Here is a 14,443-nt window from a genome sequence, read left to right as displayed (position 1 = left end):
GGAGCATGCTAGGTGCATGGGCTTCAGTAGTTGTGGCACGCGAGCTCAGTAGTTGTGGCACATGGGCTTAGCTGCTCCACGGCATGTGGGATCTTCCTGGACCGGGGCTCGAACCCATGTCCTCTGCATTGGCAGGTGGATTCTTAACCACTGCACCACCAGGGAAGTCCCGATCATATGGTTTTTATTCTTCAGTTTGTTAATGTGGTATATCACATTGATTAATTTGTGGATACTGAAGAATCCTTGCATCCCTGGGATAAATCCCACTTGATCATAGTGTATGATCCTTTTAATGTATTGTTGGATTCAGTTTGCTAGTATTTTCTTGAGTATTTTTACGTCTATATTCCTCAGTGGTATTGGCCTGTAATTTTCTTTTTTTGTGGTACTTTTGTCTGGTTTTGGTATCAGGGTGATGGGGGCCTCATGGAATGAGCTTGGGAATGTTCCTTCCTCTGCAGTATTTTGGAAGAGTTTCAGAAGGATAGGTGTTAATTCTTCTCTAAATGTTTGATGGAATTCACCTGTGGAGCCACTGGGACCTGGACTTCAGTTTGTTGGAAGTTTTTAAATCACTGTTTCAATTTCAGTACTTGTGATTTGTCTGTTCATATTATCTGTTTCTTCCTGGTTCAGTCTTAGATGGTTGTATCTTTCTAAGAATTTGTCCGTTTCTTCTAGGTTATACATTTTATTGGCATATAGTTGTTTGTAATAGTCTCTTATGGTTCTTTGTATTTCACTCGTGTCGGTCTTAACTTATTTTTCATTCTGTTGTTAACTCCTTCTTGTGTATTTTAAATTGCAGTTATTGTATTCTTGAGATTTGATCATTCTTTTATATATTTTCTATTTCTTTTTTGCAGTTATCATTGTGTTCATCCATTATTTTCCCATGTTCAGTTAGCATTTTATTACTAATGCTTTGAACTCTTTCTAGGTAAATTATTTATCACTTTTTAAATTTGTTTCCCACCCCTTTAATGAATTTACCTTTTTCTTTCATCTGAAACATATTCCTCTCTTTTTATATCTTGCTTGACATTCTCTGTTCTTCTGTGTGAGATTATGTGAAACAGTTCCATATCCCAGTCTTGAAGGCATGTCCATATGTGGGAGCATCTCTATGAAGTCTGCTTGTCCCCAGTGGCATTGGTGGAAGAGCTAATTTTAAAGTGAGCATAGGCTGCATCTTTCCCTATTATGTGCTACAAGGCACTGTATTGCTGGCATGTAGGGCTAGAGTCACTGCCCTATTTAAGGGGCGGTGCCGAGGCCTAAGGGTCTGGAGCAGGATCTTTGAGCAAGTTGGGCTTCTTCCCAGTGTGATGGTGGTGTTCGCCATGGTTGGGGATATGGCTGGGACCTAAGGGTTTGGGGCTGCACTTCTAAACTTGTTCCACTTCTTCCCTGGTATGCACACATTGGGTAGAGGCAGGGTCAGGGCCAGAGCTGTAGGAACCACACTAATAAGCTGTTTCCACTTCTACCTTTGTGCAGTTGTACCAGCAATGGCAGTCTCCACCCTAGCTGGAGGCAGGACAAGGGCCTGAGTTGATTCCACTCCTTCCCTAGTGCTTGCACATATTTGTGTGCAGGCAGTGACAGTCTCTGACGTGGCTGGAGGAAGGGTTATAGTCCAAGCAGCTCCCTCCCAAGTACAGGCATGCATGCTAGTATCTGCAGTGGCTCTCTCTGCTCTGGCTAGATGCAGGGCCATGGTGTGAGGTGGGCTCCACTCCCTCCATGTTTACTCAGGCTCATTAGAAATGAAATTTCTAAAAGGAAATTTTTTGAAATTACTTTTTAAAAATTGGTTACTGCTGGTATATGTTATTAATTTTTGTTTAGTGTCTTATATCTAGCAACCAGGCTGAATTCTTTTTTCGTTCAAATATTTTCTAGATTTTTTTATGACAATATTTTTTTCTGAGAATAATGGTAGTTTTTTTTCTTTCTTTCCAGTCTTATACTTTTCTCATTCCCTCATCAGATATCTAGGAGTTCTGGGATATTATTGAACAGAGGCAGTGATAGTATGCGTTCTCTCCTTGTTCCTTATTTAAAAGGGGATGTGTCTAACATTTTATGTTAAATATGGTATTTATTGTCAGATTTTGATAGATAATTCTTATTAACCTAGACAAGTGCCATTACCAGTTTGGGTTAGAGTGTTTTGTATTGTTTTTATTTTTGTCAAAAATGGGTGCTGCATTTTACTAAATACTTTTTCTGCATTTGTTGAAATGATCACGTTTTCCTCCTTTGATCTGTTAACCTATAATATGTTATTTGTGCCTCTCTTTTTTCCTTACTCCTAAGAAAGTTTTGTTCTATGTTATTAGTCTTTTCAAAGACTAATTTAGCTAGGTGGTTTGTGACCACCTAGAGGGGTGGGATAGGGAGGGTGGGAGGGAGGGAGACGCGAGAGGGACGAGATATGGGAACATATGTATATGTATAACGGATTCACTTTGTTGTAAAGCAGAAACTAACACACCATTGTAAAGCAATTATACTCCAATAAAGATGTTAAAAAAAAAAAGAAAAGACTAATTTAGGATTTTCTTTTAAACCTCGCTATTGTTTCTCTGTTGTTTCTTTCCATGACATTCTTTTCTGTACTTATTTTCTTTCTTTTACCTTAGCTTAACTGGCATTTCTTTTTTACTTATTAGAAACTCTTAGTTTATTAATTTTCATTAAGATCCCACAAGGTAATGTATAGAGTTTTCATTGTCATTTTGTGAATAATTACACTTATCAATTTCTGGTGTATATTATTACTATCTATGTATACATGTTACCATTTGTGCAATGGATATACCTGATTCAGGTGCGTAACAACTCTTTAAATAAATAAGTGAAAAAAAATGAGTGACCTTGGTTCAGTCAGAGTCCCAAATGGGCCACTCGAAGACTAGAAAGTCAAATATTTGCATGTTATACTGTAAAGTAGCATACTACTAGGGTATGAATTCACTATTTACTATCATAGGGTTATTTTTCATCCTTAATAGGACCTTCTGACTCCACAAACAAGATTTTTGAGCAAAAAAGCTTTATCTTTTCTTCTTTCCTAGATTACCCAGAAGTATCAACTTCATGAAGTCACTGCTTATCTATTAGAAAAGAAAGGAGATATTCATGGTGCCTTCTTAATAATGCTAAAGGTAACATTTTACTGTATTTGCTTTGTCATGTTTCTGTCTAGCCCTATACCCATTTATCAATCCATCTTTTCTTCGTGAGATAAAATTGACATACAGCATTGTGTAAGTTTTTGTCAATCCATCTTAATTTCTTATGTTTCAAAGTAAGCTGCAGACAACAGTACATTTTTTTTGTACATTTTATCTCTAAATATTTTTATCATGCATGTCATGATACACCAGTATGCCACATGATACTAATCCCAAGGCTTAGTAGTTGTGGCTTGCGGGCTCTAGAGCACAGGCTCAGTAGTTGTGGCGCATGGGCTTAGTTGCTGCACAGCATGTGGGATCCTCCTGGACCAGGGCTTGAACCCGTATCCCCTGCATTGGCAGGCAGATTCTTAACCACTGTGTCACCAGGGAAGCCCTGTGCTTTCTCTATACACAACAATTCTCTTCTGAATGGCAGAGATCATTCTTAATAACCTTGTTGTCTCTTGGAGTTTACCTTTAAAATATGGTAATTCAAGTATTGGTGGATTAGAAATATAAAGTGTTCCTTTTACCTCCTAGAGACTACAAAGCAAACTTCAAGAGATAACACATCAAGATGAAAGTAAGTTCTCGAGTGTAATTCACAATTTCTTTTTCCATGGGCCCCATGTTTTAAAAGATATTAAATGATAAACTGTATTTATTAAGTAATAATCACATTGATCTGCATGTTACTGTTTATCTGACATTGATCCCTATTTTGGCTTGTTTTCAAGGGCTCATAATAGGAAGTAATATAAACCACTGTAGTTTTGCAGTGCTAATTGTCAGTAGAGGTCATTGGACAGAAAATTAGGTAGTCTTCACTGGTCTTGATTAATTTTTTAGTTATATTTCTGTACTTATGTTTTGGTTATTATAAATGAGGTACATAACTAACATCTTAAAAATTACTGTAATGTGCTGAACAACAGCAAAGCAGAGCTTCTAATCAGTAAGTAATAATCAGTGTTTCTGTATTGAATTTATAAAATTTTAGCAGAAAGCAGTAAAACTTGAAACAGTTTAAAATCTTGAATGGCTTTGTCACAGATAGATATGTAATTCCTATTATATTCCTTGTTACTAAAAAAAAGTTATTTATTTTGTAAAAGTGTGGTAAAATAAACATAACATAAAATTCACCATTTTAACCATTTTTAAGTTTACAGTTCATTGGCAATAAGTACATTCACATCATTGTGCAATAATCACCACCATCCATCTCCAGAACCTTTTCAGCATCCCAAACGGAAACTCTGTACCCATTAGACAATTACTCCCAATTCCCTCCTCCCCACACAGCCCCTGGTAACCACCATTCTACTTTCTGACTTGATGAATTTGAATTTGATTACTCTGTGTATCTCATAAGTGGAATCAAACAGTAATTGTCCTTTTGTGTCTAGTTTATTACACTTAGCATAAAGTCTTCAGGATTTATCCATGTTGTAGCACATGCAGAATTTTATTCATTTCTAAGACTGAATAATATTCTGTTTTATGTATATACTACATTTTGTTTTTCCGTTCATTTATCAATGGGCACTTGGTTGCTTCCCCCTTTTGACTATTGTGAATAATGCTGCTATGAACGTGGGTGTAGAAACACCTGCTTTCAGTTGTGTATACCCAGAAGTGGGATTACTGAGTTAAATGGTAATTCTATTTTTAATTTTTTGAGGAACCACCATACCGTTTTCCGTAATGACAATATCATTTTACATTCTCACCAGCAATGCACAAGGGTTCCAAATTCTCCACATCTTCACTAACACTTTTATTTTCTGTTTTCTTGGTAGTAGCCATCCTAATGAGTGTGAGGTAGCATCTCATTGTGGTTTTGATTTGCATTTCCCTAATGATTGGTGATGTTGAGCATCTTTTCTTAGACTTACTGGCCATTTCTGTATCTTCTTTGGAGAAATATCTATTCATATCCTTTGTCCACTTTTTCTTTTCTTTTTTTTTTTTTTTTTTTTTGTGGTACGCGGGCCTCTCACTGTTGTGGCCTCTTCCGTTGCGGAGCACAGGCTCCGAATGCGCAGGCTCAGCGGCCATGGCTCACGGGCCCAGCCGCTCCGCAGCATGTGGGATCTTCCCGGACCGGGGCATGAACCCGTGTCCCCTGCATCGGCAGGCGGACTCTCAACCACTGCACCACCAGGGAAGCCCCGCTTTGTCCACTTTTGAATTGGATTATTTGTTTTCCTATTACTTGACATTTTCAAAATATCCCTCCCAAAGTTCAGAGAAACACTTAATAGGTGATTTTTAGATTGTTTTACCTTTTTAACCCATTAACACATTTCTTGGACCCCTTAGCCCACACATTCCCCTAAACACCTTTACCCTAATTCTCCATATATTATTTGTTTTTGGAACTTCCATAACAGTTGGTTGACTTTTCTATATTTAGTCCAGCTAAACATTTAATTATTGTTTTTGTGCTTTAGTACACGTTCAGTCAATTTGACTATTAGATTTGTTGCATTTATGGCATTTTTCTCTTTCAATTTACTGTTATGAGAATAATTTTTATAGACATTACATGAAGGATTGTGGGAAAAGTAAGAAGAATGTTTCCCCCAAATCACTACAGTAATTTGCAGGTGATATGTGTAGGGAAGCCAATTCCTTAAATTCCAATGAAGGTAAATTTCTCAGTAATAGTCTCATAACTGCCATTTACTGTCAGATTCAATTTTGACAGTGTGCTTAAGAATTTTGAAGGATTTGCTAATTGCACAGCACTGGGCTAGTTTCTGTGGGTGATACACAGATGGCTAAAACACAGTCCTCACCCAAAGAGCTACAGTCTCTTGAAGGAGACAGATATGTAAATAAAAACCTCTAATGCACGTAGAATCAAATACTATAAAAAAGGTACAGTGAGAGTGGCAAAGGGTTGTGGAAAATTGGGGAACTACCTGTAACTGAGATTCTTTTCTGGAAGATGTGACCTTTGAAGTAATCACGATTGGAACGATGAATAGGAATTTGATAGACAAAAGCAAGGAAAGGGTCTTCTGGGCTGAGGAGGACATGAGCATGAAAGTGCCTGGCTAGTAACCTTGGGGAGGAGGAAATAATCTGGTAATATAAGAGTACCGAGGCTGGGAAGATGCATGTTTACTGTGTCTACTTAGGATCAGAGGTTTATTGACATTCTCTTTGTAAAAATTAGAAGTCTTTGATAGTTTTTGTGCATGAGACTCATATGTTTGGACTTGTGCTTAAGAGAACTGTAGTGACAGTATAAAAGGGAATGAGGAAGGCAAGATTTGGAAGTCAAAAGTTAATTTAGAGGCTGCTGCAGTAGTGCAAACGAGGTGATGAAGGGCTACACTCTGGTAAAGTAGCGGGTATATGAGAGTGTGGAAGTAGAATTAACAAAATTAACAATTTATTTGAATGTACAGGTGAAAGCATCAAAGATGGTGAAGATTTATAAACTGGTTGACTTAAAGGTCATGGTTCTACTACTAACTTAGTTTGGAAATGTAGGGGGAGGAGCAGATTTGAAGTAAGAAAAGTGGGTTGGGTTTTGCACATATAAAGTTCAAAATGACTGCAGGATGTATGTAGAGATAGATGTCCTAGAGCCTGGTGAAAATTCAACCTGCAGATTATGAAAGGAATAAGGGCTGGAGGTGTATATTTGAAAATTATTAGCAAGGACATAGGAATTAAAACCAGAAGAGTGGCTGAAATTATTGGAAAAAATGAAAAGAAAAGGGCCTGAGATAGTATCTTGGAGAAATACATACATTTAAGAAATAGAGGAAGAAATGGTAGAGCAAGAAAGATAAAAGATAATCTTTCTATTAACTAATCCACAGATAAATGGTTGGGGATTTTCCATAGCTAAAGCATATTAAAATGCTAAGTATGATGTGCTTTCTCTGTCCTAGGAATGTCAGACATTTATATGGAAAACTGTTGCAAAGAACTACCTACTTTTTATCTACTGAAGTTTGGTATCAGGTCTTATACATGATTATATCATAGAAAACAAAGTATGCAGAGAAAAAATTGTTTAATTTTTTACAGAAGCTTTGAGATTATCAGTAATATACCCTTGAGTGATGTTAACAGTTTTTCTGAATCTAGATACCAAGGAGGATCCCTCACTGAAGAATGTTGAAGAGACCATGGTGGAGACAATTGCCCTTTGCCAGAGAAATTCACATAATTTGAACCAGCAGCAGAGAGAGGTAGGAGAGTGACTACAGAGCTTTTAAAAATCTGTTCTGGTCTGAAACTAGGAATTCGTTCTATTTCCACTGCCCTCTCAGCTACCTGAGTTCAGTGCTCCCAGGAGTATAAGACTCCTAAAGTTATTATGAGGAGTGCCTGTCTGCTTTGTTCTCGCAAAAGGCTTTATATTCTTAGATTTGGCTGTGCTGCAAAATTTAGGTGTGTGAATACTAGATGTCCTTGTTCTCTTTGGACTGAGTTTTTGTGTATTCCGTGTAGTGGTACTGCGGTTGTGTCGTCCATTTATCATCTGTACCGTTCCCCGTGGATAAGGGGAGCGTGAAGCACTAGAGGAAAAGCCTCAAGGGATACAGAGAAAGCTGAAAAAGGTCAAGAAGGCTACGGTGTAGTAGTTCTCATCCTTGGCCGCACATAAGAGTCACATGGGGAGCTTTGAAAAATCCCAGACTGTACCTGAGATCAATTAAATTATAGTCTTTGGGGCTGGGCCGCAGTCATCAGTGTGTTTTAAGGCTTCCCACATGATTCCACTGTGCAGCCAAGGTTGGAACCACGTCTGTAACGGATTCCAGACTGCAAAAAGGGAGAACGCAGAGCTGAAGGAGATATAGTAGAGCACGTGGGGCGGGTGGGAGTTACAGCAATGAAGCAGAAACCAAGGGGGCGAGATGCAACTTGACAGCTAAATTGTGCAGTAGTTTTAAGAAGTAAATTTAGCAGTGTGATATGTATGGCATAATTGCGCCTGCCCCTCCAGGCTCTGGCCTCTGACTTAACACCACCTGGCCTCCTTCCACTGCCTGGGCTTCTGGAATGGGAAGCAGGGTAAATTTTTCATATATAGTTTGCCATACATGTTCCAATGAAAATGATAAGCTTGGTATGTTTCTGTTCTTATGAGATGGGTAAAATTTCTGCTTTATGTTTTTGTCAAGGGTTTTTTTAAGGTCATAAATTTTGAATACCCTTTAGAATATAAATTGTATATAACAAACACGTTTATATAATAGATGTGTTTTTTTAATTTAAAAACTTTTTTGAGTGAAATGATACATACCCATTATTTTTTTAAATCCCGCAATACAGAAAGTTACACAGAGGGTTGTTTAAAAAAATTACCCTGTATCCATCTTATCACCCAGAAATAACCGTCATTATCATTTGGTGAATATCACTCTCGATATTTTTTATCTACCTAGGTTAACATAATTTTAGAAAAATTGAATCAAATAATGCTTGCTTGAAAAATATAGTATTTAATCTCATTTAGGAAGCTTATGTAAAACTGAGGAAATTCTGAAATTCAAATAAATAGTTCTTCAATACACTATCTCTTAATAAATCTCCCTGAAGTTGAAAAAATCTAAATAACTGTTACTAGATTAGAAGTATCGTTTATAATTACATTTTGGTTTTTATAATATCTATGATGTCCGACCAGTAAGGAAGTTTACATGAACTCATACACACTTGCTCCAGCCTCCCTTCTCCACCCCTCTGAATTTTAGTTAGTTATGTTATTTTACCTCATTAAGGTTAACAGTACATTCTTTTCTGTATCCACAATTCCCATAGTTGTTCAATCTTTATTTAAATGGATTCTGGGCTTCACAACATTCCTTTTGCCCTGATTTTTCCATTCCTAAGTTTTTGTTTTCATTTATCTTTTGGCTAACTGTCTGCATTTGGACATGGTTATATTTTGATAGAAAAACACAACAGGGTAAAACTATTAAAGCTATGTTTATACATAAATATACATAAATATTTTTCAACCCTTCTGTCTCCTCCCTAACATCTATTTGATATTCTTCCTTCTTCTCGTGGAAAATTTAAGGAAAAATGACAATTATAAATTGTCATTGTTTTATAAATAGAGCCATTTAGGCTCACGTAAGCTGAAATATGTCCAGATTCACATATATTAATGGTAGAATTAGATATAAAATTCATGCCTCCAGAACTCTAGGGATTATTCTGACTATATTTGAACTCTTATCTCTTAATCAGAGACAGGACTAAGGCTTCCTTTGATGTGGTGAAAGGGTAATTTATTCTGTATTTTTTTGTCTAAAAATATATCTGAGTTGGAATCTGTCTCTTCCTCTCTTAGACACACACACATGCCTCTCACACCACTCTCTACTCCCCCCCACCCTCCAACAACTGGTTTTTGCTTCTTTTCTGAACAACGTTCATAGCAACAATAAAAACATTGCATGTTAGTTTTTATGTAAATACTATTTTTGTGAAAATGCTGAACTGATTTTATGTAATAGCAAACATTAATTTTGGGGGATTTTCATGGTTGTTTCCCCTGTTCCTCTTTGCTTTTTTTTTGGTTTGGAGAGAGTGAGAACAAGAGCTGTTGCCACCAACCCTAATCTAACTAGAAAATTTGAAGTATCCAAAAGCTTGATAATGAATTGTCTGTAATATCTCTTTCCAAAAGTTTCTTCAGAAGATTTAATGTCATGGAGTATTTCCTTAAAGTTAGACTGCAGGAAATCGGGTTGTCAGTCCTTCCCTAGGTAGAATCTTTACCTGTCCTACTTTGTATGTCTGTCTACCCCAGTGTCCAGTGATTGCATAAATAAAGAATATGGCTTTCTTATGCACATAATTCCCTGAAAAAGAAAGCTGTTGATTATGTAACGTGAGAAAGTAATTCAGGTTCAGTTGTGTTGCTCTCAGGGGTTAGGATTGTCATTATCATGGATTGTTATTTTAGCCTGTGGGTTTTTAGAGTTTATCCAAGTTAACATTTTAAGAACCAACATTAAAGAGCAAGAGAGACAAAATATTTAAAAGGTGTCCACCATATATTTCAGGTTAATGTGGAGATTTAATTGAAGAAGAACAATTTCTCTAGGGTATGAACACTTCCCATGGCTATTATCTCTGCAACCATGCTTCCCCCAGTCTGCTATTTATAAACCAAGAATAAAGTAACCTTTAAAAAGGTAATTCTTCTAAAATTTCTGGACTAAATAAGAAAAATTTTTAATCAAATTTCTAAATATAATAAATATAAAAACCAAAAGGTAAAAATTAGGTATACCATATACAGTTAAATTAAAAGACTATAAAAATACATAGAAATAAATGATGTGGTTGTAAAAACAAATTGAAATAGGCAACGAAAACACAAGCTAAGTAAAGCCATCCAAGAATAAAATACAAGATTAAAAATTCATGAATACTAGATAAATTAAAATTTCAATAAAATAAAGAATTGCCAGTACACAACATAGTTAAAACCAGTATCTTAAGAATTTGAAGAAATACTGTTTAAAAAAAAGTACATAAAATCCTGGCCTTAGAAAACCTCAAATGGGGGCAGATAAGGGCTTCCTCGTAGAGCTCTTCAGTGGAAGGTCACCCCATGGGAAAGTCACCGGACCATTAGCCTGTCCCCTTAACCATGCTTGTCCTGCTTTGTCAATACTGACTTTTTTTCATACCTCTTGGATGTTTGCAGGAATAGGTTTCTCCCAAGATACTGGGTGAAATAAGGCCTTTGTAAATCATTACCCAACAGGAAAATATGCTTGAAATTTTAAAATGTATTAGTTTGATTTTTGATGATGAAGATTTTTCCTAAGGCTTAGGAAGAACACATATGATGCACATATGGCAGTGTAAATCATTGGCAAATTACGCAACTTCTCTAAGCTTCAGCATCTTATCTCCAGTAAAGATAATGCTTACTGTATAAGGTTATCATGAGATTCAAACGACAAAATGTATGTAAAGCATTTAATACAGTGCCCTACGTAATAGGAATAAATAAATGTTAGATCTGTTCATTTATGTCATGACGTGATTGGAAATGTTAATTGAAATAATGTTAACTTCCACTTCTTAGTCAGTGATGACTGAGGAAATAACAAAATAATGCTTGATATAGGAGAAAACTTTGGATTAACTGTATTTATTTATCTTGCTTGACATAGCTGATGAGAAATGGGGGAGGGTAGTTGTGGGAGAGTTCTTTATTCCCTTCTGCGGTACATAGGGCCGTTTAGACTGTGTCAGTGAAACATTTAAGAACGTAGCCTGAGGCTCTGCTCTGGCTCCTTTGAACCTACCCTTTTCTGAGACACAGAAGATTTGCAGTTCCAAGGTCTAGACTTACTTAACTTCAGCTTCCTTATTTTCCCCAGGTGCATGATAAAGATATCTGTTCTGGCTGTGGTCTTTGCTTTTTTACTGTCTTTTCTCTTCCCAGTCAAGTATTCCATCTTTTCTTTTTCTAATTTTTACCAACAAATGTATGTGAGAAGTACATTTCAACCTGTGAAACACTAAGCTGATGTTAGTTGTTCTTAAAAACAACAGAGTACTTTTGTTTTCCTTTGGTTTCCTCTGCCATTATAGGCACTCTGGTTTCCATTACTGGAGGCAATGATGGCACCTCAGAAGCTGTCTAGTTCAGCTGCGCCTCATCTGCACTCTGAAGGTAAGGTCATAGTGTCCACCTATACTGTCCCCCAATTTCTATCTGCTGATGATTGTCATTTTGGTACCTCTCCCAGCATCGTATTTTTATTATTTTCCTTAATGAAATCATACTGTACTGTGGATCTCATTTTTTCATGTTCACTGCTTTCTGTGGCACCAGTTATATCATTTGTCTTGGATAATAGTAGCTTTGCAACTTACCAGCAGTTAACTTTAAAATATCAAACTGGCCTTGGTTAGCCAAGTTTCTAGGAAGCTGTATTCCTATGACTTACAGGAAAAACAAAAACCGCTTATTTTAAACTAACCTTAATATTGACATTTTATTATAACAGCTCTGAAATCTTTGACCATGCAAGTTCTAAACAACATGGCAGCATTTATTGCCCTTCCATCAATCTTGCAAAGAATCTTGCAGGTGAGTTGAAAGGGGGAAAATTCAGTGTTGATCAATTTTAACTAATATTTTAGTTATGTATAAATAATAGCAAACTGGGCTAATGTGTAAATGGATCTCAAGCATAATGCAGCTGATTTTTGGCATTAACGAAATATCTAACTTACAACTCTCATCCTTGAATCCTTCCTAGCACTCCAGTGATGTGGGTTTGCCTGGCACACACTTGCAACCTTCAGTTAGGGGGTGCAGGCTTCAGTTCACTGTGACCTTTGGATTAAGATACACAAGCTTCCTTTTGGTGTGCTAACTGGGAGAGAATTACCATTGCTTCCAGCTGATTATACTTTTTAGATCAAAAAGAGAAACGTAGGGCTTCCCTGGTGGCGCAGTGGTTGGGGGTCCGCCTGCCGATGCAGGGGACGCGGGTTCGTGCACCGGTCCGGGAGGATCCCGCATGCCACGGAGCGGCTGGGCCCGTGGGCCACGGCCGCTGGGCCTGCGCGTCCAGAGCCTGTGCTCTGCGGCGGGAGAGGCCACAATGGTGAGAGGCCCGTGTACCGCAAAAAAAAAAAAGAGAGAGAGAGAGAAATGTAAAAATTATGTTAATATAGACATTTTTTAATCTTGTTACTTAGGGTTTCTAACTCATCCTAAAATTTTCTGTCCAAAGCTCATCTCCTACTATAGATTCTAGCTGGCTTTGTGTCCAAAGTCTTTGTAGGAAACATCATTCCAGCCTGTTTTCTTCAGCAAAAAGGCCCGAATCTTTCCAACTTCATCAAAAAGAGAACACTAAAAATATGCTAAGATATATTTTTAGAAACATCTGTGAGCATTCTTGGGTAAACAGCAGGAATTATCCTTAGAATCCATTTTGTCTTCCCTTACTTTACCCAGGATAGAGACACACCAAAAAGAAAGAAAAAAATAAAGTCAGACAGTAATATGATGCCATTGATCTTCATAATTTTCAAATGATTTTTATCCAGTCAAGAATGTCCCTCTCAGCTCTTTTTTAAGACTCTCCAAGCTCTCCTTCTGATCTGGTATGAAGCAGCTGGACCTTTGCTGATAAAGACTACTGCGTCCAGCAGTTTCTCACCACATTGTACGTTATCCTTTAGAAGGTATCTTCACACGTATCATTTCATTGATCCTTATCATGAATTGAATAATAATTTGGTACAGACTACTTTTCTTATATCCATTCTAAAATATATTAGTCATAAAATAAGGTTTTTAATCATATATAAAGTAATATATAATAAGACAGAAATACTTTAATTTACCAGGTAAATTAGAAAAAAATGAAATCCTAAAGCCAAAAGTGTCTTCCCTCTCATACGCATTTAGCTTTATTTTGAACTTTAACCACACTTTGACCCATAAACTATAATAAATATAAATTGATTTTTTACCTTGGCATAAGCATATGATGTTTTAAAAAAAATGTATTTCAGACTCATATCCTTGAAGGCTTTTGATATTTGAAAGTCTTAACTTTATTTTTGTGTTATACTGGCATTTATTGTAATTGTGTTCTTATCATTTTCCACCTTCAGTGAAGTCACACTAATAAGGAGAGTATGCTGATTCTTAAATTCCTTATTTGCATGTTTGTGATCACTGTAATGATAACTCTACCTTATATTTATATAGAGATTTTTATTTTTTCAAGTTGCTTTCACAGATAATGCTAATTTAAGCTCATTCCCATTATATCATGTAAGCTCCTTCATTTGTTTCAGTCCCTGGTCTTTTGAGAAGTTAATTATTAATTGGTTTATATATTATATGTTACCCTGTTTGGTTATTATCTGTGTAGATGAAAGAAAGGCACAATTCTTGCCCTAAAAGGCCTGTTTTAAGGGAGACAAGAAAGTATCTGATATAACTATTCACACGGCTCTAAAGAGCAAGTAATATTGGCCACCTTCAGGATTACCTTCTCTGAACCCCAGGTAGGGTAATTGCTACTTCTGCATCTGTACACTTTTAGTCCACATGATTATAGCAGGAGCAGCCAGGTGAAAGCATGACCCTGCCTCTTGACTCTATCTGATTGACTCAGGATAGGCAGCTGGCCTAAGAGGGGCCAGTCAGTGTCCTTTCCAGGAAATTTTAGAACTGAATTGAAAAGATGAGTAGTTTATCTTCAGTTCTCTGG

The 14,443-nt window shown here is 36.7% G+C and overlaps 1 protein-coding gene across 2 annotated transcripts in view; it reads left to right on the top strand.

Moving 5' to 3' along the window:
* Positions 1–14,443, top strand: part of VPS8 (VPS8 subunit of CORVET complex) — a 305,525-nt gene that overhangs the window by 190,511 nt on the left and 100,571 nt on the right. For both annotated transcript variants that reach the window (XM_082840463.1, XM_082840464.1), the window contains 5 exons: positions 3,087–3,176; positions 3,732–3,774; positions 7,305–7,408; positions 11,793–11,874; positions 12,212–12,294. In XM_082840463.1, coding sequence (XP_082696589.1) covers positions 3,087–3,176; positions 3,732–3,774; positions 7,305–7,408; positions 11,793–11,874; positions 12,212–12,294 — 402 coding nt within the window. The remainder of the gene's footprint in view (positions 1–3,086; positions 3,177–3,731; positions 3,775–7,304; positions 7,409–11,792; positions 11,875–12,211; positions 12,295–14,443) is intronic.

This window comes from Leucopleurus acutus, assembly GCF_964270905.1.
Source record: "Leucopleurus acutus genome assembly, chromosome: 5".
Classification (NCBI taxonomy): domain Eukaryota; kingdom Metazoa; phylum Chordata; class Mammalia; order Artiodactyla; family Delphinidae; genus Leucopleurus; species Leucopleurus acutus.
This window is presented reverse-complemented; position numbering and strand designations above follow the sequence as displayed.